General features: G+C 39.2%; 2 protein-coding genes across 3 annotated transcripts; both read left to right on the top strand.

Annotated features, from left to right (window-relative positions):
- The first annotated feature begins 1338 nt into the window (after positions 1-1338).
- On the top strand, positions 1339-3939 carry LOC113117878 (cardiomyopathy-associated protein 5-like). Its single transcript, XM_026286794.1, has 2 exons — positions 1339-1949; positions 2790-3939. The coding sequence occupies exons 1-2, from the start codon at positions 1799-1801 to the stop codon at positions 3914-3916; spliced, it is 1278 nt and encodes a 425-aa protein (XP_026142579.1). The 5' UTR covers positions 1339-1798; the 3' UTR covers positions 3917-3939.
- A 2541-nt stretch (positions 3940-6480) lies between these two features.
- Positions 6481-20617, top strand: LOC113116977 (vam6/Vps39-like protein). Of its 2 annotated transcripts, none has more exons than XM_026285300.1 (24): positions 6481-7059; positions 7701-7766; positions 7852-7916; positions 8023-8065; positions 8805-8899; positions 8985-9080; positions 9163-9255; positions 9374-9557; positions 10869-10989; positions 11160-11280; positions 11371-11500; positions 12896-13038; positions 13125-13265; positions 13391-13532; positions 14178-14264; positions 14701-14774; positions 14870-15086; positions 15431-15559; positions 15654-15756; positions 16712-16757; positions 17081-17230; positions 17555-17689; positions 17906-17997; positions 19343-20617. In XM_026285300.1, exons 1-24 carry the CDS (start codon positions 6987-6989, stop codon positions 19419-19421), a joined length of 2625 nt encoding a protein of 874 aa, XP_026141085.1. In that variant the 5' UTR covers positions 6481-6986; the 3' UTR covers positions 19422-20617. The 2 variants fall into 2 exon arrangements, with proteins under 2 accessions (XP_026141085.1, XP_026141083.1); XM_026285298.1 differs by having other exon boundaries at positions 6482-7059; positions 8982-9080.
- The last annotated feature ends 4034 nt before the right edge of the window (positions 20618-24651 follow it).

Below are 24651 nucleotides of genomic sequence, written 5' to 3'. Positions count from 1 at the left end.
TGCACACTTTTCCACTTGACTATATGAATCTCATCAGCTACATCAACAGAAACTATGAAAATAATAAAACAATCAGGATTTCAATAAACTAAAAGTTCGCCAAAAGTCAGATTCGAACCCATGTCGATCGCGTCAAAGGGAATATAATAACAAACGCCGTCATCTAATGTTACTCTACAGAATGTGAAGATAAACGGATGCCGTTTGTAATATTGACTAGCACAGTGGTTTTCAACCTGTGGTCCGCGGCCCCGTGGTATTGCAGGTGGGCCGCCAATTATTTTCTGTTCATTTCCAGTCCATTCTAGGGCTGTGCGATTAAAAGAAAACGTCCTAAAATCACGATTTGAGCGTGCGCATATGCCTAACTCCAGGTTCACACACCGTCTGTGATGCGCCTTTTTTCTGAGCCAATGTTGACGGATCAGAGCGTTCTCACTGCGGTAAAAGGCTAGAAATAATTCATGTCTAACACATGAGCATAGAGTGAATTTGTTAGTGAACAGGATGCAGTTTAAGTGAGAGGAGACACGTTTTAAGTGTGCACACTCTCTCCTCGCAAAGCAGCGTGTATCTGAGCAAGCACGACTGGTTTTGTGACAGAGCAAAGGAAATCTGCTGCGAACAGAGAGATTCGCACTCGTGCATTATTTTAAAGTGCTTTCGCGTTATATTTATGCGCTCTCACTGCTGACCGCATACACATACTGTATACACACTGCAAACACCTGAGGCACCGCTACAATTAATGAGCTCTATGAACAATGCATGGCAAAAAAGAAAAAAAAGTCCCTGTATACAGGATTTTTTTTGCCACAAGTCTATACATTTTTTTACATCTTCACTATAGTGATAATTTTGACTTATGTCTGTTCTAGAGATGTTACAACTTTTTGATAAAGCTCTGATTGGTTTTCTTTTGGAAATATGTTTCAAATTAATCCTGAATGCATTTATGACTGTAAAAGCACAATTGCAAAATTGATCAAAAAATCGCGATAGTTTTTTTTTTTTTTTTTTTTTTTGTCCATATCGCACAGCCCTAGTTTATTCAATAAATATAGTTTAAAATCTAGCTTCTGAGTACTAAGTTATTAACCCAACAATAGCGGGGTCAGTTAATCTTTTTGAAGTGGGCCGCGCAAACATATGTGTTTGGTTGTGTGGGCCGCGAGTTGAAAAAGGTTGGGAACCACTGGACTAGCACAATCACAATCCAGGTACTCGCACTTTTTAGTGTAGAATAGATGCCGATTTCACCCCCAACAGTTAAACAGTCCCCCCCCCCCCCCCCCAAAAAAAAAAAAAACACAGGGGGTGCTGCAGCATATTTAGACAGATTAAACCCCTACAGTCATTCACGATAAAAAAAAAGGGAAAAAAACAGCAACAAAACTCATACTACACCATTGGTGAGCAAAAGATGAAGAAAAGACTGAAAAACTCACTCGTACCGAGAGAGACTGACAAGGAGATAGATTCATTCATTAACATCTATTCATGCGACCATAGTCACGTGCCTAGAATGCTTTGAATAAATCCCGCCGCTCTCCTGGAACACCGCTATCTGTGACGTCACAGTTCGGAATTAGAATGTTCAGAATCTGCTTTTACAACTCGGTCTGCTCAACTGCAAGTTTCGCTCTGATGTACAAATATTATCTCTGTTTGATTGCACTCTTAATTCAGTATTGAACTGATCCAAGAGTCCAATATATTAAGTTTATAAGTCTGTCTGCAAGATTTTGCCCAGTTATCTAGACTCCAGGAGATTCAGCTGGTTCCCCAAAACAAAACCATGCTGATCACTGCCAGTCTGGTGATGTTATGGTGGTACTCCACCAGGGTGAAAAAGAAATCACCAAAAACAGTGAAAGAGGAGGACAGCAAACAAGTACAGATCACCAGAAAGACAACCAAGAGACAACTGGAGTGGCCTTTCACAGAAGGTAAGCACATTGTGTCATCTCTACATCTGAGCATACGAGTCATTCCTGGTGTCTGGTGCCTTTTGGTGTCATAAAATGTAGAAAATCAGAAACTGAAATATATAATTAATATTTAAGCATTTATGAAAATCAGTTTGAAATGTGAGATAAAAAAAAATCTCCACCCTTTTAGGAACCCATTAACAACAGTAAAAAAAAACAAAAACAAAAAAAAAACATATGCTTATCTGGTGATGATTTCATCATTGTTTTGTTTTCAGATACAATTCTATAAGCAATTTGCTTACTTTTTATACTATCGATACTCCAAAACTTTGATTGTCTGAATTATTATTATTATTATTATTATTATTATTGTTTATTTATTTATTTATTTATTGCTAACAATGTGGACAAAATAATGAAAATATATATATATATTTTTTTTTCTACTTACTTTTTAAATATATATATATATATTCCATAATAGAGTGGACATATTGAGGTTGACCATATCAGATAAAAAAAAAAATATATATTTCAGTAACATTATCAAGTTGTTTTCCATCCAAAGAAGTGATGTCAGCTTTATGATTTAACTGTCATTTCTTTTTGCCAGCTTAAATTTGAAGGCAAAGTAGCCAAGATAACAGAGTAAACAATAACTTGAGGGTCACACTAAATTTCGTTAATGTAATTTTTTACAAATCTATATATGCATAGAGAAGTATTACATATAAGTATTAAGTAGATAAGTATTAAACAAGTTTAAACATTTTAATAACATCAACCATTATTCTGATAACAATAAAGTAGATCTAAAAACGTAACAGTTTCTACCCTCTTCTTCTTTTGACACAGGATCTGAGACTGCCACTACCTCTGCAGCTGACACTGTCCCGGTGACGGACAGTGCTCCTGAGACAATTGTCGTCCCTCAAATGGACAATGCGCCTGAGAAAATCATCGTCCCTAAAATGTACAGTGCACCTGAGACTAACACTGTACCTGAGATGGACCATTCACATGAGACCTTCATCATTCCTGAAATGGACAGTGCACCTGAGAAAATCATCGTCCCTGAGATGGACAGTGCACCTGAGACTAACACTGTCCCTGTGATGTACAGTTCACCAGAGACTAACACTTTCCCTGTGACGCAGAGTGCACCTGAGACTAACACTGTACCTGAGATGGACAGTTCACGTGAGACCTTCATCATTCCTGAAATGGACAGTGCACCTGAGACTTACAGTGTCCCTGTGATGGACAATGAGCCTGAGATCATCATCATCCCTGAGATGGACAGTCCACCTGAGACCTTCATCATTCCTGAAATAGACAGCGCACCTGAGACTTACACTGTCCCTGTGATGGACGTTGCACTTGAGACCATTTTTGTCCCTGAGACGTACAGCATGCCTGAGACCGACATTGTCCTTGAGACTGAAAATGCCTCAGAGATAACACTGCCCTTGAGACTGACACTGCCTCTAAGACTTTCATTGTCTACCGGACTCAAACGAACTCTGAGACTGACACTCCCTATGAGACTGGCCCTGCGTCTGAGAATGACACTTCCACTAAAAGTGACACTGCCTGTCAGACTAACACTGCCTCTCCGATTAAGTCTGCTTCTCAAATTGAGACTGCCTCACAGACCGGCACTACATCTCAGACTGAAAGTTCATTTCAAACATACAGTACGTCTCAGACTGGCACTGCCTCGAAGACAACACTGCCTCTTTACTTCCAGTGCATCCGAGACTGACACTGCCTCGAAGACTGCCCTTGAATATAAGGAAGGTGCCACGGGCTCTGACACTGACACTGACACGACCTCTGAAGCTTCCACTGTCTCTGTCTCTGACTTTGAATATCAGTTGGCCACTGACTCTGAACTGCCAATGGATCTTATCCAGATACTGCTTCTCAGACATCCACTGTCTCTGAGACTGACGCTCCCTGAAGACCTGAGCCCCCTTTAACTTACAGAATCATATTTTTATATGGTGCAATAAAAATATAAATAAATAACCTTTACTTCTACATTTCTTTCTTATTTTCTGTACTATTCTTAGAGGAAGGGAACTCATGCCACAGTAGAGTCCATAATAGGAGCAATGCTAAATGCAATACTCTGTTTCATGTCTGAAATCATTCCACATTAAAAGGCGGTATTTTCTTATTTAACTTATTTTCTTTAAAAAACAACAATGACTGTACAATTAGGTTTGCATTCTCCAACTGTTTGTTGCTAACACCTGCTAAGCTAAGTACACTGTTAAATAACACAGTAATTATATGGTTTTCAATGATGTTATCAATATTTATATAGCACAGTGCAGTATTAACTATTAACTATTAGTAGATTCCATGTCAAGGTTGTAGCAAATTAGCTCAAAGAGCAGAATCAATATTATATTCAACTAATCTGTTTGTCCATTCAATGTGATTTCATATCAACTATAAGAAATTCTATTTTTGTCACCACAGAAAATAGTGCATGAAGGCATTTAGTATCCAGATCGGCTTGTTAAAGAGACTTCAACTGTGAATTCAGATGTACTACTCTTTACACATAATGTTTTTCACCTAATATATAATAGAGAAGTACTGTATGTGATCTCAGACGCAGCCTGTATTTTGAATGAATTGATTAACTAAATGATGTTATTCACTCATAAAGACGGTTGTTTCTTTTCTGATTGACTCAGTATTTTTAATCAATTTGTTTACTACATTTTTTTAAATTATTCACTCATAAATACAGTGGTTGCATTCAAATATTCCAGCTTCCTTACTATAAAGTGGGCAAAAAATAAATAAATAATAATAGTATATAAAAACAGTGGTATGTCTACATAGAAGTATGCATAAATAATACACAATTATTATCAAAAGAAGTACTTATTCAGAGAGTATCCATTTTTTGAAGCAACCAGTAAATTTCTTCTTTCCTGAAAAAAACCATGGTATAATGAATCTGTTGACAGAAGGGTTCAGTGATTCATTTCACTCATTTCATTAGTGAATGAATCAGTGTTTGAAGGAATTGGTTGACTGAATGATTCAGTGATTCACTCATAAAGACAGTCACTTGGTGCCATCCACTGGTGTAACGACAGATATGCAGTATGTCCTGAGATGTTAATTGTAATTAGCAATTACATACAAATTAATATGTAACATTAATTGTGTGAAAAAAAGTTGCAGAAGGTGAAAGAAAGAATGTTCAGAGTGAAAAATGTTTTTTTTTTTTTTTTCTAAAATATGTCTTTCTCACATATATTGTTCGTACCTAAAAATCTAATTTAACATCTCTGACTTTGTCTCTGCACTTTAAATCTACATCGACCTAAAGTTGTTCTCAAACATACATTTTCCTTGTACATTTGATTTACCCCTTGAATATCCTCTCTCATTTTGCATTGCTGTAAAAGTTTAATGTTGTTTGTCTGGCAAAATTTTTAGCTCTAAACAGTTTCTGAAGGCAGAGGTTAACCTCGGCTATAACAGAGCCTTGAGCCCTGCATGTTATAAATACACTAATCAAACACATGACTCACATGGTTGCACAGTATAAAAGTTTTTATTAAACTAAAACACAATCCCATACCAGTCTAAAAAAACAGAACACACTCACACATACACAGGTTAGCTGGAAGGTGAAAGGAAGACCCTCCTCTCAACAGAAATCAGGACAGAAGTGGTCAAAAGTGTACGGAAGGCGTGAATGGGAATGTGTGCATTTAAGAATGTAAAATGGGAAATAGCAATACATTTATAAGAAATTTAAAGTGAGAAGGTTCTAGATTCAACGAGTAACAAAAAAAAAAAGAAAAAAAACACATAAATAGACTTAAGTAATAATTCCTTACATTTATATAGCTTTACATAGACAGGGGGTATCTCCTCATCCACCACCTGTGTACAGCATCCACCTGGATGATGCGACGGCACCCATAGTGCGCCAGAACGCCCACCACACACCAGCTTACTTATATGGCTGCCGGCCTTTTTATTTTACAAAATTGGAAAAGTCAATCCAGAATACTTAAGACTTAAATACATGATTAACTGTTTCTTCAGACTGAAGACAAAAGGAGCAATAGGGGTAAATACTATTATTAAATTTAGCAAGTTTCTAATTTACCCTGTAGCAATTATTTATAATTTTAATATAGATTTCAACAAATTTAATAGATAAAAAAGAAATTGCCTATAATCTTCCCATTCTATATCACTAAAAAGGTTATGTTATTTACAAAAACTCACACAGGCAGCATTTATAGGAAAATGAGATCAATTAATAATTGTACGAACGTCTTTGTTTGACATGGTATTATCGAAAAGACTTGGGTCAACAAATAAGTTAGTGTTACCAAAAATATGAGAGTCTAAAGAACATTTAGGGCCAGACTTTACTAACGGTAGCCTTCAGTGTAACGGATTTATGTGTGGAATGTCAGTCATCTGCGGGGTCACGTGTGCGCTTTTAATGGAACTCTTGTGAGTTCTCGCAGTCACGTGCTCGTCACGGCTCCAGGAAGTTCCCGCAGCACACACACACACACACACACACACACACACACACACAGCTAGCTGTCAAACACTGAATCTTGGCGGATATCAGCTCAAAACAACGGACAGCAAAACCCGAAAATGAACTACAGCATCGCGCAGGACAATGGGATGAAACACATTTGGAATCTGAGCACCGAGGATCTGTGTTTTAGCAAGATTAACGGGAAAAATATGAAAGCTACACACTAGCCAACAACACAGCAAAACACAAGAGTTTCAGCGTTTCCTCATTTATTTTTGGACTCTTGAAGGATGGAGTGGGACAATTCTGGGACATTTGACGAGAGTCGAGCTGCTTAACAAAGACGTTAACGATCTTTATAACCTTTGCGTTGTTGTGGGTTTGTTTTATTCTGTTTGTTTACAGTTGCTCTGTTAACTTCCAGCAGATTGCACAGTGGTTTTAAATCCTATCGTAGCATTTTTGGGTGATTTGTTTACGTGTGTTTGGTGGTACACAAGAGCTCCAGTATGCATGACGCATACGAACCAGTCCCTATCCTGGAGAAGTTACCCCTCCAGATCGACTGTGTGGCGGCCTGGGGTGAGTCCTGCTCCCTTCCCTTCAGCTCCATCAACACTTAACACTCATCTGCACCATTCGATGATAATGACTGTATCTCAGAACCCTGTGAGCTGCAAACCTACGGTAGAATTCTCGGAACGAGTTCTTGTGTTTGTTCGAATTACCAACATTCTTTTCTCTTTGGCTGTGTGTCAAAAAAAAGAGAAGCTGGTCACCTGACTTGGAAACAGGCCTGTGATGTCCAAAACAACAGACAGATCAGCAGGTTTTGAGTCATAGCTGGAGAAAAGACGACAGATATTTGACTAGTTAGGCAGCTTATAAGGTGTTGAACATGTAGTATTATTGTACATGTTTAGAGTTTCATCAAGCAAGTGTACGGGAAGTGAAAGCTCAGTAAAGCACAGTTAAACCAAGTATTAATTCCACATCTGTGAGGTTATGAGGTTGGTTTGTACAGGTACATGTTGAGGGTGTGTGGTTATTAGAGCAGTCTTGGGTCAATTCCTCTCCAGCTGTCCAGTGGAGTAAAAGTGAAACCTTGAGCAATCTTTGCATGACTTTTAAATGCGCTAAACCTGACCCTCTTAATGTTGTTTGTGCTACAGAACTAGTGCCATCAACTCATTTTTACACGTGTGTCACTGATGTGTTTGCAGATGACTGGCTCCTTGTGGGGACCAAACCAGGCCATCTCCTTCTGTACGGGATCAAGAAAGATGCAGGTGCACTGTTTGTGTTCGCACCTGTGCTTATAACGTCACTCCTTTGTCTTTTAATGATAATATTAATAATGTAATTTAATCACAGGTACAAACAGGTTTGAAGTTACATTAGAGAAATCCAATAAGAACTTCTCAAAGAAGATTCAGCAGGTATGCACAGTTCACAGAATGACAGCATACGTCATGAGGGTGGAGTAATAATGACTGTGCAGAACTATCTTTCTGCTCTAATATTTGTTTCTCTGTTTCCTCTCAGCTTTTTGTGGTGTCACAGTACAAGATTTTGATTAGTCTGTTGGGTAAGTATCTTTTCCAGATTTGTATGGTCAGTGACTCCATCAGTTTACATGTGCACCAATAATTTGATTATTTCCAATGATGAAAAGGAATGAATCACAGTTAAATGTTTGATTATTCACCAAGAAGCGTGGTTATTTTTACATCCATTCTTCACACACCCCAATGCACAGCACAAGTGATGAACTCACACGCAGTAAGTGTGTTACTGGCCATCTAATGCAAAACACATTTCTTAAGGTGCGTTGATGGACATGTGAAAACAGTGCTCCTGGGTTCGTCTGTACTGACAATCACATTATTTTCTGAATGAAGATTGAGCAGAGACTGGTGGCAGCATGTTAGAGTTTAGCAGTTTGTCGAGGGAAACTTCATTCAAGCACAAACACATGCACACTTTAGGCAGAGTGGTTTATATGTGATCAGATGTGTTTACATGCCTGGCCATTACCATTCAAATTGGCATATGCCGCATAATTAACTCCTATTATGAGCTCAAATGCATGAATTTGAACATGAATTTTGTTGGGTTTGCATGTGGTAATTGTTAATCACAATATTGTAATATAATCATATTATGAGGATGCATGTAAAAGTAGTCCCTGTCATATGAGGTGTTGTCATATCGCTTCGTTTGAGGAACTTGTGTCCGAGATCAAACTGATGTGGTGTAAGTGTAGAGCATCTTAAGGAACTGTATAGTTTCAGTCTCCCCAGCATCAATGGCTTCTTTTGTTTCAGAGAATAACATCCACGTTCACGACCTGCTCACGTTCCAGCAGATAACGGTGCTGTCCAAAGCCAGAGGAGCCACACTGTTTGCCTGTGACCTGCAGGTAGGTGAAACAATCACATTCATTAATGCTTTGACCCAGCGATCACATCTGATTTCTTATTTCTCTCTCTCTCTTTCTTCAGCAGTCCAGCTCAGGCGAGGCCAAACTGCGCATGTGTGTCGCAGTCAAGAGGAAAATCCAGCTGTATTACTGGAAGGACAGAGATTTCCATGAACTACAGGTCTTGAGCTTGGAAACACAGAAATGAAATATTGCTGGGAAACCATAATGTTAGCCTAAATCATGTTCGGTCACGATTGCAGGGAGATTTCACCGCTCCAGACGTTCCCAAGTCCATGGCGTGGTGTGAGAACTCCATATGTGTGGGATTCAAGCGAGACTACTATCTGATCCGGGTAAGGCAGAGAAATGTCGTTCTGCTTGTGGATGTGTAGTTGGCAGTTTTGTCAGAAGAATGTCTTTTTATACACGTATGTTTTTTGGGGGGATCAATCGTGTGACTTTTCTCTTCAGATGGACGGACGTGGCTCAGTCAAAGAACTGTTCCCCACAGGGAAACAGCTGGAACCGCTGGTGGCCCCGCTGGCTGATGGGAAGGTGGCAGTGGGTCAGGATGACCTCACGGTTGTCTTGAACGAAGAAGGCGTCTGCACTCAGAAATGTGCCCTAAACTGGACAGACATTCCTGTTGCAATGGGTATGTGTGATGTCAGTCTTGACAAGCAGGTCTGTCAGGTACTCATTAGCATCTCACCAAACACGTCTGATCACGGGTTCAGTGTGAACGACTCATCAGACGATCGAGGAAACTGGTGTCCAGTTACCATCTTCAAAACAAACATGGCTGGTTTTAGTTTGGAATTCACATTTGTGACCATGCACCACAAAAACAGTCATAAGGGTCAATTTTTTAATAAAATTGAGATGTATATACTATATCAAAGCTGAATTAATAATATTTTCATTGATGTATGGTTTATTGGTATCTGACAATATTTGTCTGAAATACAACTATTAGAAAATCTGGAATCTGAGAGTGCAAAAAATATCGAAATATTGAGAAAATCTCATTTAAAGTTGTCCAAATGAATTCTTAGCAATGCATATTACTCATCAAAAATTACATTTTGATATGTTTACAGTAGGAAATTGACAAAATATCTTTACTTAATATCCTAATGATTTTTGACACAAAAGAAAAATCAATCATTTTGACCCGTGCAATGTTTTTTTTTTTGCTATTGCTACAAATATACCCCAGAGACTTGAGACTACTTTTGTGCTCCAGGGTCACACATGTGTTATAATAAATTAATTACCTTTTTTTCGGAAACCTAATCAAATAATCAAAAAATAAATAAATACAAATTCTAAATCTCATCTCGGTCGTACATCCACAAGCTTATGGCACATAGCCCCGCAAAAACAAATTGATAACACACCTAACATAATGGTTTATCTTTCACCTGGTAAACTTAATAATAATAATTGCAAAAATCCACAAATAATTGAACGTCATCATTTTTTAATAACTAAAAGGAAAATATTTGGTTTTAACATTAGTTTGGAGAATTGTGAAATTTCTAACATTTTGGCATCTAGCAGCCTTGTTTCCAGCAAAAATAACCATGTCATGATATATATTGTGTATAAGTTACTTGTGTGTAATAAACAGCAATATACGCCTACATTTATTTTTATTAAAACATTCTGAAAAAAGTCATGACACAAACAAATCGAGGCATTAGAGTGAATTGGAAAGAGCGGTTTAATATTGACTTCTGACCAGGCCCAAACAGCATCTGTGCCTCAGGACTCCTCAGACCTTACAATCCTCAAATCCTCTGCTCTTTGCATGGCTGCTTTTTACATGTTTTCTCTCGTTTATTGAACTTTCAGCTTGCGATTAGAGAGTACGGTACTGTCTAACACATTTGACCATTCTTAAATCCATTCGTCTGATTTATCAAGTCATGTCTGAGTCTGTGTCCACACGTCTGTTGATCAGAGCACCAGCCGCCGTACATCATCGCAGTGCTGCCCCGCTATGTGGAGATCCGCACCCTTGAGCCCAGACTGCTGGTGCAGAGCATAGAGCTGCAGAGACCGCGCTTCATCACCTCCGCCGGGTGAGACCTAGGACACATGTCTTCTGTCATTTGTTTAAAACTAGTAATGCCCTGTTGGTGGGTGAATCTGTTTATTGCATGGGTTGGTCAGTCAGCTTAGCAGAAAAGTCTGAATCCGTTTCCAGATGCATCCTATTTGAGATGTTTTTTCTTTCCCTCTAATTCCACAGATTAAATGTGGTGTACGTCGCCAGCAATCACTTTGTCTGGCGTCTGGTGCCCATCTCTATAGCCAGCCAGATACGACAGCTGCTGCAGGACAAACAGTTTGAGCTGGCGCTTCAGCTAGCGGTGGGACACTTTTTCACATCTCCTAAAGACTGAGCGCAGAGTACACAGTGTTCTCATACACTGACCTTGGTTGTTATCGTCTTTCCTCAGAAAATGAAGGATGATTCAGATGCAGACAAGAGACAACAGATCCATCACATTCAGAACCTGTTCGCCTTTAACTTGTTCTGTCAGAAACGCTTCGACGACTCCATGCAGGTGTTTTCTAAGTTAGGCACAGGTGAGTTCATACAGCTGCGATGATACTCATACAAGTACAGAAAGACATGTCCGGTGTGTGATGCATTGCACTAAAAAATATTTAATTAAATGAAAATAAAGACAGAAATGCATATAAAATACTGGATTACAATATCCAGTATTTGGATTACACAGCTTTAACATAAAATGGAAGATTTCCTTTAAAATATTCTGTTTTAACAGCAATAAAATCCTATATATTTCAATATCATGCATTTAAATTGTTTTAGGTGTTGCTTGTTCCACAGCTAGCTGTATTTTAAACATATGCATGCTATTTAACCAAATTAATTCTAAGCAGTTTGAATAAAATATGATTAAATAAGATCAAATAGATTCATATAGCTGATTATTTTTGGAGTGCAAAAATCTTTGAGTGCCCTTAAGATTGACAAATATGTATCACAAGTTTTATTGTAATTGCTTATTATATTATGTTAAAACTGTGCAAATAGAAAGGATGTGCGATTAAAATACTTCAATCTTAAATTAACACATTTTTTTAGGCGAATAACTTGCCAAATATGTTATTAATGTGAGTTGTCATTTTTTTTTAAGTATTTAAGAGCAACTCTCTGGTGGGCAAACGACTGGTTTAAATCAATGCCAGCCAATCAGACTGGACTTATGGAAAGGTCTTCTCATCATTGTGTGCACTGTAGAACAGATGGTCTGTGCTCTTGTTGTCCGGGGCCGAGTTGCTTGATGTAGTCCACTAGAGACTGCCATTGGACCAGGAAACAAAGATCCACAAAGATTCTGCAGTGATGATGTATTTTTGTAGTCCGACCCTGGGTCCTTCAACAAAACCCCTATAGGATTTATTTGTATTGGCTTCTAAAATTAGTTTGTGTCGTGAGCAATAAAAAAAACGTGATCGTATTCACAAATGATGATGCTATCTCCTGTAAATGCTAGTGTTCCTGTAGCTCAAGTGGTAGAGCACTGCGTTATCAAGTGCAAAGTTGTGGGTTCGATTCCCCGGGAACACATGATAGGTAAAATATATGGATAAAAGCGTCTGCTAATTGCATAAATTGAATTTAATCTCCAAAAGTAAAAAGCTAAAGAGTTCTGCACACAAACTACACCATGGTCACATGACTAAAGCATCACCAAGCTTTCAAACTTTATTAAAATAAAAAACCATCTTCACTCTGTAAACACAACGAGACTGAAAGTGACTAGTAAGGAGATGGGTATAGTCCCATTCAGACACTTGCTAACACACTCTTTTTTTTTGTTCCAGTAAAAGGTTTAAAAATCACAAGTTGGTCATACTAATATATTTTATTTGGTCGAGCAATCTGAAAGTATCCTGAGCTTGTTCACCACAAACTCCACTGACTTCAGGATTTGCTCTTGTCTCATATAGATCCCACTCATGTCATTGGCCTGTATCCAGACCTGCTCCCCTCTGACTACCGGAAACAGCTGCACTACCCCAACCCTCTGCCCGCGCTGTCTGGAGCCGAGCTGGAGAAAGCCCACCTGGCCCTCATCGACTACCTGGCACAGGTACTCACCGCTCATCAGTTTCACACCGAGCGTTTTTAACTTCTTTCTTCATCTTGTTACGATTGTCTCTGCGTTTCATGTGATAGAAACGCAGTCATCTGGTGAAGCAGCTGAACGACACGGACCCCTTCGCCACCTCTCCTCTCGTGGAGGGGACCCCCACCATCAAGAACCGCAAGAAGCTCCTTCAGATCATCGACACCACGCTGCTCAAGTGTTACCTCCACGTAAGGCCTGCAGATCCTTCTCAAAGTGCAGACAGAAAAGGAGCCTCGATTGACTAAACTATTGTTGAATCAAACTGATATTGAAAATACAGTATGTCACTATAACCAGTTTTTTTAATCCACAGACCAATGTAGCTTTAGTGTCGCCTCTCCTGCGTCTGGAGAACAACCACTGTCACATAGAGGAGAGCGAGTATGTGCTGAAGAAAGCCCACAAATACAGCGAACTCATCATCCTCTATGAGAAAAAAGGCCTTCATCGGAAAGGTGTGCTCCGTCCATCTAGATTGTCATATGACTGTTTGTGTGTCCTCCTGTAGTCTCCGTTAGGAGTGTAATCTCTGTGTGTGTCCTCAAGCATCTGAATATGATTTGGGGGGCTCTGATCAGCTCGTGTTTACAGAGATGCTCTAATCAAGTCCTGAGCTGTTTTGCTGAGGTCGTGCCTCACAGAAGAGATGATGAGGAACAGGCCGTGTGGATCCACACTTATTTATATACACATCACTTTCACGAATACGCTCAGATTCATGTTTGCATGCTAGCACTGACAGTTGTTTTCTATTGGTTTATTAGTAACGATATTTCTGTCGTTGAGCGGTTGAAGTTTCAGTTACAAATCCAGTTTTTAACATGCATTTGAAAAGCTTATGAACGCTTTTGTTTTTAGTATAACCACCAGTTTAATTGAGGAAGTCTGTAGAAACGGACTGATTTGTTCACACATCAGACGCTGTATTGCACTGTATGTTCTGTAATAGAGCGGATATGTTAACTAATTATTGTCAGAATGTGATTTTACATCACCAGTCTTTCACACAGCTCAGAGCTCATCTAAAAATGCGTAAACATTTAGCCTTGTGTCATCTCCCTCATTCAGTCCAGTAGACTTACAGGAGTGTGATTGTCCAGCTCTGCAGGTTCTGCTGGATCAGTCCACCAAAGCCAACTCTCCTCTGAAGGGGCATGAGAGGACCGTTCAGTATCTTCAGAGGCTGGGTGAGATGACCACACGCATGTCCTGCACGTATAGTCTAAGTGGTTAACTGCTGTATGTGAGCACATTGAAGCTTAGTATTTGTTTGAGCTGCAACATTTCAGCAGATATTTGGAGATTCCCACCTAGAGCTGCTTGATTATACCAAATAAAAGCAAAATCGCGATATGGATTAGTGCAGATATTAAACAGCTGTTTTAGTGAAGCGTGGCACTGTGTTCATTTACACGGGAGCAGATCTTTATGTGCTGCTCCACATGAGCTCATCGCATTGAAGGGAACTGGTCACATATAGAAATCAAGACTTTAATATAGTGATTTCACTTTTGTAATGTAAAATATAATGTAAATTCCAGTAAGAGTGCAGCACTCTCATGTCCATTTAACACTCTTGAACGTTAAAACCCATTTATATAATCCAGATCTGTTTCTGTTCAGGTGTGGAGAACCTGGGCATCATATTCGAGTTCTCGCCGTGGGTTCTGAAGATTTGTTCAGAAGATGGACTGAAGGCGAGATCAACGTGATCTGCTTGAATTTAAATCAACTCTGGTCGTTGTGAAAAGCTTGATTTTTGTATTGATTTTTATTTTTCTTCTTCCTCCAGATCTTCACTGAGGACCTGACGGAGGTGGAGACTCTGCCCAGGGACAAGGTGCTGAACTTCCTGAAGGAGGGCTTCAAGGAGCTGGCCGTCCCGTACCTGGAGCACATCATTCACCTGTGGGACGAGACCGGGCCCGAGTTCCACAATGTTCTGATCCAGCTCTATCTGGAGAAGGTGCAGGGCCTCATGAAGGTGTACCTCAACACCCTTCCTGAAGGTCAGACACGCAGCGAGCAACAGAAGTAGATTCAGTCTGTCTGCAGCAGCAAAACTAAAGAATGTTTTCTGAGAGTCTGTGGTACTTCACTAGCAGTGCTCTTCACTAGTACTATACATACTGAATAAACCCTTCATTAGCAGCACGATTGTTCTTTCCGATGGAAATGATGACACAACAACATGACAAGAGTTATAATTTGTGTAAAAATTGGTAGCTGTGGGTGTGGGCTAGACAGGGTTTTACATAAAGTAGGAATAACAAATAGACACAAAGTATCCTAAACCGAAGACTTCCCGTCACGATGAATTGAAGGCCAAGCGCGCGGTGTTGTCTGTGTCCAGGTGTTGCAGCTGTGGCGGCAGGAAAGGAGGCGGGAGAGCTGGGAGAGTACAGGAACAAGCTTCTGGCGTTTCTGGAAGTGTCCAGCTGCTACGAGCCAGAGGCACTCATCAGTGATTTCCCGTTTGACGGTGAGTGTACAGGTCAGGGCCACACACGAGGAGATCTAGAGATCAGACTGGATGACGAATGCTGTTCCTGTGCTGCCTCCTCTGGGTCTCTCAGGTCTGTTGGAGGAGAGGGCTCTTCTTCTGGGTCGGATGGGCAAACATGAGCAGGCTCTCTTCATCTACGTTCACATTCTCAAAGACACACGTATGGCTGAAGAGTGAGTACCGCTCTGCACAGACCCCTAGCCCTCTTCTGCGTCACAAAGACAACAAGAAATCAAAGAGAACCCTGTTGGAAGAGTTACTTCACCCAGGAATAAAAATCTGCCTGTTTTACTCGCCCTCAAAGCATCTAAGCTGTAATTGACTTTCTTTTATCAGACAAATTCAGTCTGAGTTGTGTAAAAAATCATTCCAAGCGTTATCACTGCAGTGGGTGGGTGTTTCAGATGTTTAAAAAAAGTGCGCACATCCATAATAAAATTAATAAAGGGGATGAATAAAGGCCTCCTGTAGTGAATCAATGCGTTTTTGTAAGAAAAATTGCTATATTTCAAATGTAATAAACACTTCTCTCTTACTTCATCTAACTGTGGTACACATTTTATCATGGATGTGTGCGCTGTATTTGACGTCTTGAGGACAGTTGAACTGAAACACTCACCCACTGCGATGATAACACTTGGAGTAGCCAGGACTGTTTCTAATATAACTCAGAGTGGATTCGTCTGAAAGAAGAAAGATATATACACCTAGGATGAGCGAATCACAGGCCGACTGTCATTTTTGGGTGAACTAACCCTTTATCACACACTCCTGTCCTTATTCATCAGTGCACATTATTCAAAAAGAAACAAATCTAATCTACTATAAAAGCGGTTCCTCCTAGGCTTCAGCATGGTGTATGTTAACCAAGCTTTTAACTTTACCATCGGCCTCCATGTTTCTGTCTAAAAGCTTCTTCAGAAGTCCTCCACTGCAAACTCTTGTTCAAGTCTGACTCCATTCGGTGTGAAACACCTGTCTTATGATTTGGGGTTTTTGTTTCACCTACCAATTCCCCCCCAAATAAGTTTCTTTATCGTGTTGAATATTTCCTGTTGACAGCATAGTGAAAGGGAAGCTGGCTGTAAACGGTGTTCAGACTGTGTTCTGTGTTCTGGTCTTCCTCAGGTACTGCCACAGTCATTACGATCCATCAGCAAACGGCAAAAAAGACGTGAGTGCGCGCTCATTCGAGTGGTTTTCACTCTCACATTGCAGCTGTACAGTCTGGCTTGTACTGTATCTTTTATATTGCAACAGTCCCACAAGGATTTAGTGAATCCTTACAGGATAATAGCTTGCATTTCAGTGCAGTATATACAGTATTTATTAACACTGATTATATGCTTTTAATTTTAAATGTTTTAAATTATGATTTCACCTTTCTACAAATTGAAACCTGCAGGCTGAGGGTGTGTAATAACAGTGAGTGAATTTGTGCGGCTGGTGAACCCGTCCAGTGTAATGTGTAATGAGCTGCCGTGTGTCTGTCTGTAGGTGTATCTGTCCCTGCTGCGCATGTATCTGTCTCCTCCAGACGTGCACTTCCTCGGGCCCATAAAGATGGAGCTATGTGAGCCACAGCCGAACCTCCAGGCGGCCCTGAGAGTCCTTCAGCTCCACCACAGCAAACTCAACACCCCCAAAGTGAGCCTCCACCAAACACTAGCAGTACCATAGGCCTTCAAACACCCAGAGCATCATAGCATCCGCATTTGACATCTCTGAAATACACCCATAACATCTGCATGTTCTCGCCAAACCATGATAGTTTCCTTTCCTCAGCTGACTGAGAGTGACATACTGAAGAGCTGCGTGTTGTACGCTGTTCATGTTCCTGTTGAATTTAGTTCCTCTTTCCTCTGAACTGTTGAAGTTCCTTTTTTTAAGGATGTCAAACAAGCTGAAGCCATCTGACAGTCAGGTCCATGACAGGCCGTCTCACGCCATTTCTCTGTCTCTTTCTCTCAGGCCATAAACCTGCTGCCAGCGAACACACAGATCCGAGAGATCCAGGTGTTTCTGGAGAGTGTGCTGGAGGAGAGGGCTGGGAGGAAGCGCTTCGACCAGGTCCTGAAGAGCCTCCTACAGGCCGAGTTCCTGAGGGTATGTTCACTCGCTTTAAAAGCTGTAGTCAGTGTTTTCAAGATACTGGTGACTGCTTCATTATGTCAGATTACATTAGAACTTGAAAAATTACTAGATGTTGTTTCTAGATGCAATACTTCAAAACTGCTAAGCTGTTAAATGTTGAATAAGAAACATCACTAATTTGAGCGAATGGCCCATCTGTAACGCTTGAGTGTGTTTGGTCCGTGTCAGGTGCAGGAGGAGCGTATCTTCCACCAGCAGGTGAAGTGTGTCATCACGGACGAGAAAACCTGCAGGGTGTGCAAGAAGAAGATCGGAAACAGGTGCGCTTCATGCTAGGATCTCACTTTACTGCAGTAAAGCATTCGCCTGTACACACCATGCACAAGTCAAGCACTTGGTTTTCTGAAATGTAAAAGTGCATACTTTAGTGAGTAGCGAAAGACATTAGACCACCATACAAACATTATAGTAGCATTCATATATCGCTTTAGAATATAATTCACAGCATGTTTATGATTATAAAAAAGCTACTTATATTCTAGAAAATACGGCACCATCGATTAGCTAGCAAGATTTAGTTTTTGGGCTGTACTAGAATAGGTCTCAATGCTTAATTGTTAAAAAAAGCATTATTTTTCATAAATGTTACATTAGTGCAGCACCTCTCTTCCCAGTCCGTCTCAAACGCCTGTTTACTTCCTGTTTCAGTGAAGCCCTTCCTTCTGAAACACTAAACTTTTACGAGGTGTGTAGGTGTAGGTTCAGGAATTTCACTTTTAATGGCAATGGATAGGTTCTTTTCATTGCCATTAAAGTGAAATAACTGAACATAAACATAGCAGGTTGAGAAAAATGCTCATTTTAGAAGAACATTTCAAATAGCAACAGCCAACATTACAGCATATGGGTCCAAACTATAAATGTTTCTTTTATGCCATGAATCATTAAAGTTCATGTTCCATAAAGAGACCGTATTTTGTCAATTTCGGACCATAAATAATGTATATCAAAACTTCATTTTTGATTAGTAATGTGCATTGCTAAGAACTTAATTTGGATGACTTTAAAGATGATTTTCTCAATATTTAGATTTCTTTCACCCTCAGATTCCAGATTTTCAAATAGTTGCATCTCAGACAAATAACAAATCACACATCAATGGAAACTTATTTATTCAGCTTACAGATGATGCATAAATCTCAATTTAAAAAATTTACAAAAATGTCAGGGTCACAAATATTAAATAACGAGTCTGTAAGACCCATCCAAAACCAAGCCACCATACAAGCATCATCTGTTTATACATCATCTGAATAAATAATGTTTTCATTGATGTATGGTTTGTTATGATCAGACAATATCTGGCCGAGATCCAACTATTTAAAAATCTGGAATCTGAGGGTGCAGAAAAAAATGGTCAAAATGAAGTTCTTAGCAATGCATATTACTAAATAAAAATGACATTTTGATATATTTACAGTACAAAATATCTTCATAGAACATGATCTTTACTAAATATCCTAATAATTTTTTTCTTAAAAACAAAAATCTATTATTTTGAGGTATATGATGTATTGTTGGCTATTGCTACTAATATACAGACTAATATAAAGACTGCTTTTGTGCTGCAGGGTCACATTTTTATTTCTGTGTCTTTGTGTCCAGTGCCTTTGCCAGGTATCCTAACGGCGTGGTGGTTCACTACTTCTGCTGTAAAGATCGCGGCGTGTGTCCAGAGGAGTAGTGATCCTGCAGACGGGAGACGCCAAACACACGAGCACAGAGAGCTCAAACATGAACACACAGACAGCACACGCCAGTCTCTCTCTCTCTCTCTCTCTCTCTCTCTCACTCCTTCCGGTGGATGGCAAAGCCCACACGTCTGTCTGAAGAAATTAATCAACTTCCAAAGTAAAAAAAGAGACTAAATTCAGATTTATTAAGTGTGTTACTTTGAAAGCTTCATCTAAATACACAACACAGACCACAGAAGCGCTTATTTCCTCACTTCCCACCTTGTCTTCTTCGTGTACAGTGTACCTTTTCATTCATCATGACGCTTTGTCCAGTGCCTTCAGTGGAGAGCAAAGGCCTGTGTTTGTGTGCCCCTTCAGGTGCTCAGGACTGTTAGCTTGAGATGAAATCAGACTCCAGATAAAACACACACAGCGCAGGAGAAACAGCTGGATCAGTTACACTCAGATACTGCTGACACCCATTTCCACAACTTATATACTCCCATTTAATCACGAGATATATACTGTGATTACCGAATATAGACAAATACTGTATCTTTTAGCAATACGGTCATTTACCAAATGCATTTACCAGTGTAATACTGTAATTTTACCACAAAGTTGCGATGTGGTATATTACTATATTATTAAAAATACAGTATTTTTCTGTTTTCTAAAATAATTCAGTTACGGTAACTGGCTTGCCAGTATTTTACTGTTTTTCTGCTGTGGGCTGTCAGAGTGAAGGATGAATGCTTCCTCTAGTTCCTAAGATGACTTGTTTACGGCTAGACGTCTGTATGTGTGTGTTTTAATGAAGGCATTGTGTAATGCTTCGAGTGGTTTGGGTTGTAGGAGGTTTTGGAGACTCTACAATCACTGTAGCATGCCACTTTTTCTCTTCTGCTTTCTTGAGTGGCTTTAATTTATTATTAACACGCTGTCTTTACTGTCAGGAATGTTTCACCTATGTGTGCAGTCGTGCCGCTCAGACGGACTGCAGTGTTTGTCTGGCTTTCTAACACTGTTGTCAGATGCTGGTTACCTGTAAACCATGAGCTCAACTGTTGCTCAAACAAAGGCACGGTCACTTACATCGAACCTCTGTAACAGGCCTGAAATGTGTTGCTGGATGTGATTGTACAGATTGTACATTAAATCTGAGGTGGGAGACAAATCTAATAAACCTGCATCTCTTACAGTATGTGCAGTGTGATTTGTTGAACCTGAGTAACAGATGACAGAGTATCATGAAGACCTGGATCAGGTGAAGAATCACTACAAACACAGACAGATCCTGTCAAGAAACTCCTAGACTATTCACTTGTTTCTTTGATTTTATCATTATAGCAACATTACAGATCCCATTACAGTTTTTATTAATATTTAGATATTTAATATTAATTTTAGCTGTTTTAATATGCCAACTTCATGAAAATTAGCTGTGTTTTTATAAGGAATGTTTTTAATTTTATTAAAAAAAAAAGAAAAACATTTTATTTTTTACTTTTGTTTTGTTTACTTTTTGTTGTTTGTTTGTTTTTGTCATATTTTTTTGTAATCATTTGTTTTGTCTATGCAGTTTTCATCCATTTTTATTTCAGTTTTAGTTTGTAGACTAAATTAAAATGTAAATTCAGTTGTAGCTGTAGTTTACAGTGTTTGGGGAGTAACTAATTACATATAACAAAGTTACAAAATAAATATAACTAATCTGTTACAGCAACAGGATTGATTTCTTTCCCCCAAAAAAATATGAGGGACCAATGTTTCAGGAGTTTAGGAAACAGATACATGCTTATTCAATAACGTTTATGATAACATACATTTATTTTACATTTATTTTTGTGCTACAAAATTAAATGATTGTACTCTTAATGTAAGTGATAAAGGATTCTGAAGGTCTGACATTATTCAGTGTATTACTCTATGGTTAACCCTGTCTGCTTTACATGTTTGAAAATTAATAATGGGGAATTTAGAAAAGTAATCCAAAAGTAACCAAATGTAATCCATTACATTAATAAAGTCATTGAAAGTTACACTGCTTATTATAATCTGTAACCTATTGCATTCCCAAAGTAACCTTCGTTAATTTAGTATAATAACCCTGATTCTGAGTATAATTGCAACTCTGGACCAGTAAGTGTATGTTGTGTAACTGGCAATGACCAGGTCTCACACCAAACTCAAACGCTAAGGACAAGCTGACAAATCAACGGCGGCTTGAGCAGCTGAAGCAGCTGAAGCAGCACATGCTACAAAACACAGGTACTCTGAGTCTCATCCTGCCACACTATATGAGTCCCTCCACACCTCCTGATCAGACCGGCCCAGATCTCACTTATCTGACACTCTGAATGTGAACTTTTGATGGCACCATCAGGTCCTCTCTCAGTGTTTCTTGTGTTTGGAGGCTGCTGCTTGTGAGAATGTCCTCGCTCCAGCGCAGCAGATGTAATCCTGAGACACTAGGAGCTGACTCTACCCTAGTGAAAAATAAATATACTAAAATGTATTTGAAATACATTTATTTCTTGCTAAATACTACAATACATTTATGGACTTGGAAAAAAATACCCTTCATTGTACTTTTGGTATACTAAACTGTTAAAAGTCTGCTGAATTGTGAACAAATCATCATCCTTGATGCACTTTAATTGTGCTGAAGTAGTGCTGGAGTCCAGTGAAAGACATGCTTCAGTGGAACTGCTGCAGGTATGCGTCAGGTACACTTTAAATATCTTGTGTTTAAAGACTGATATTATTCAAAGATCATACAGTCCTCGTCAATAGTGACATCAAAACACATTTAGGCTTAATATTCAGAAAATGTGCATTAAGTAGTACTCCAAATAAAGCTGAATTATGAGCAGTATGTCAGTAAATATGTTAATAGATTTGATAAGAAATAAATGTATGTTTTTTACAAGGGAAACTGAAAGACACAGAGTCAAGGGCGACTTAAAGGGGGGGTGAAATGCTCGTTTTCACTCAATATCCTGTTAATCTTGAGTACCTATAGAGTAGTACTGCATCCTTCATAAATCCAAAAAGTCTTTAGTTTTATTATATTTATAAGAGAAAGATAGTCTGTACCGATTTTTCCCGGAAAAACACGAGCCGCTGGAGGAGTGACGTGTGTGCGGCGGAGCTAAAGAGTCACGAGCGCCAGTAGGCTTTTGTGTTGAGAGCGTTTGGAAGCTGTGACTTTACCGTGAGGGAAAACCCATCATCCAAAACAAACCATGGCTTACAGTCAGATTCAGCCGTTTATTTATGATCCAGAATCATATCCAGAGGCTGAAACTGAACGAAAGCAGCAGGGGCTCGAACCCGGGTCTCTGGCATGGGAGGGGACGCACTAACAAGGAGGCAGAGATATTTGAAGCAGTTTTACTCACCGCCTGCGGTTCCAACACACAATTGTGACCCTTTTTCGTTGGGATTGCATCATCCTTAAGAAATAAAAGATACGCAAATCCGACGTCAAACTGGGCCTTGTGAACAAGCATCTTTGAAATGCAGGAAACAAACACAAACACTTGCACAACTCCGTTGATGCTCTGTAAAAATAAACTCCATCCACTGGTCCCTTAATGCTGTTTTTTTTTTGGTAATCTGTGCAGGGTTGTCTTGCCCTGGCAACCAAAAACACACTCCTTTTGTGACATTTCGCGACGCTCTCGCTCTGATCAGTGAAGTCTGTTGTGCTCTCTCTGCTCTGCTATACGGGAGCGCGCGCTCTTCCGGCAGAAGTGCCTCAGGACCCATATAAGGAAATTCCGCTCCATCTAACGTCACACAGAGCCATACTCGAAAAAAACTTTCAACTTGTGACAAACCTGAAGGAGTATTTTGGGAACAAAAATACTCCTTCAAATGTACAACTTAATTTTTGAAACTTTGTCCATGTTTAGCATGGGAATCCAACTCTTTAACAGAGTAAAAAACTCAGTATGCATGAAATAGCATTTCACCCCCCCTTTAAAAAAGAAATTATTTCAGTGAAACAGTTAAAACAGTTAATTTCCCTTATTAAATGATGAACAATTGTAAGCAATAGGACTTTGAAGTGAACCGAACAGTGAAATCCTGTAATTTCACTCACATTTTATGGCCTTTCACTGAAATAACAGTAAAAAAAAAAGTGAACGGACGAGAAAGTAAAAAGTATTATGTTTTCAAAGGACAATTTCATTTGCATAATTGAATTAAATGTGTTTTTGAACTGAAAGACATAATAAAGTATATATATATATATATATATATATATATATATATATATATATATAAAACAATCAGTTATGTACAAATGGGTCTTATATTACATCTTGTGGTGTAATATAAAGTAATATTTACTGGATTATTTTCTTGTGTGTATGGCACCAACCACCTTCCATATATCGGTATTTACTGTATTAGTACTTTGTGATGAACTTTGATTCATCATGGGACTTTCTCTTTATGTTTCATGGTAAATAACACATTTTAGGAACTATTTTAGGAACTTAAAATGTTAATAAAAAAACTAGGTAAAACTAGGTGGTGTCTTCGAAAACAGAAGACAGGAATTTCTGCACACTTGAGCAGCAGAGGAGAAAGCGAGAAATAAAAGGAGATCTTTGTGTGTGAAACAGGGCTTTTGGCAGCAGGCTTGTGAATGCCAGCTGTGGCTCTGAGAGGATCAGGAGCTTCATCTGCTGCGTTCTGGAGCCTCCAGGATCAGGTGGGTCTTGTTTATCCCTTCAGCTTCTCGAAGAGTGAGAGAAGAGTGGAGAAAATCACCGTCAATCAATGCATTTCAAGAGGCCTTCTGCACAGAGCTGATGTGAAGAGCTGAGCTCCAGCGGAACCACAACATCACCACAAACTCTGCTCTCAGTTCATCAACAGCAGCTTCATGTAAAAGTGCAGTCTAGCAGAGACTAATGTTTTAAACCGATAGTTCCTGTTCTGGATGTTGATTGGGTAATACAGCATCAGTACTGCTTAAATACACCGAGCTGGTGTAGAAAAATCCACTTATACAATCTTACAAATGGAGCTGATAGTATTTAATCAATGAATCATTTTTCCATTCAATTTGTTTATTGTTTCTCCATGTTTCTTTTTGTTTTTGACATCAGCACTGTATATCCCTCTTTAAAAAGTTTCCATGATTCAAATGCCTGGCTATTTTCTCTCAGATATCAGTGAGACCATTTCAGTACACATCGTTTATGCAATGTTTATCTA

This window comes from Carassius auratus, chromosome 17, assembly GCF_003368295.1.
Source record: "Carassius auratus strain Wakin chromosome 17, ASM336829v1, whole genome shotgun sequence".
In the NCBI taxonomy this organism is placed as follows: Eukaryota; Metazoa; Chordata; class Actinopteri; order Cypriniformes; family Cyprinidae; genus Carassius; species Carassius auratus.
The sequence above is the reverse complement of the archived record's forward strand: the minus strand, read 5'-3'. Positions and strand labels throughout refer to the sequence as shown.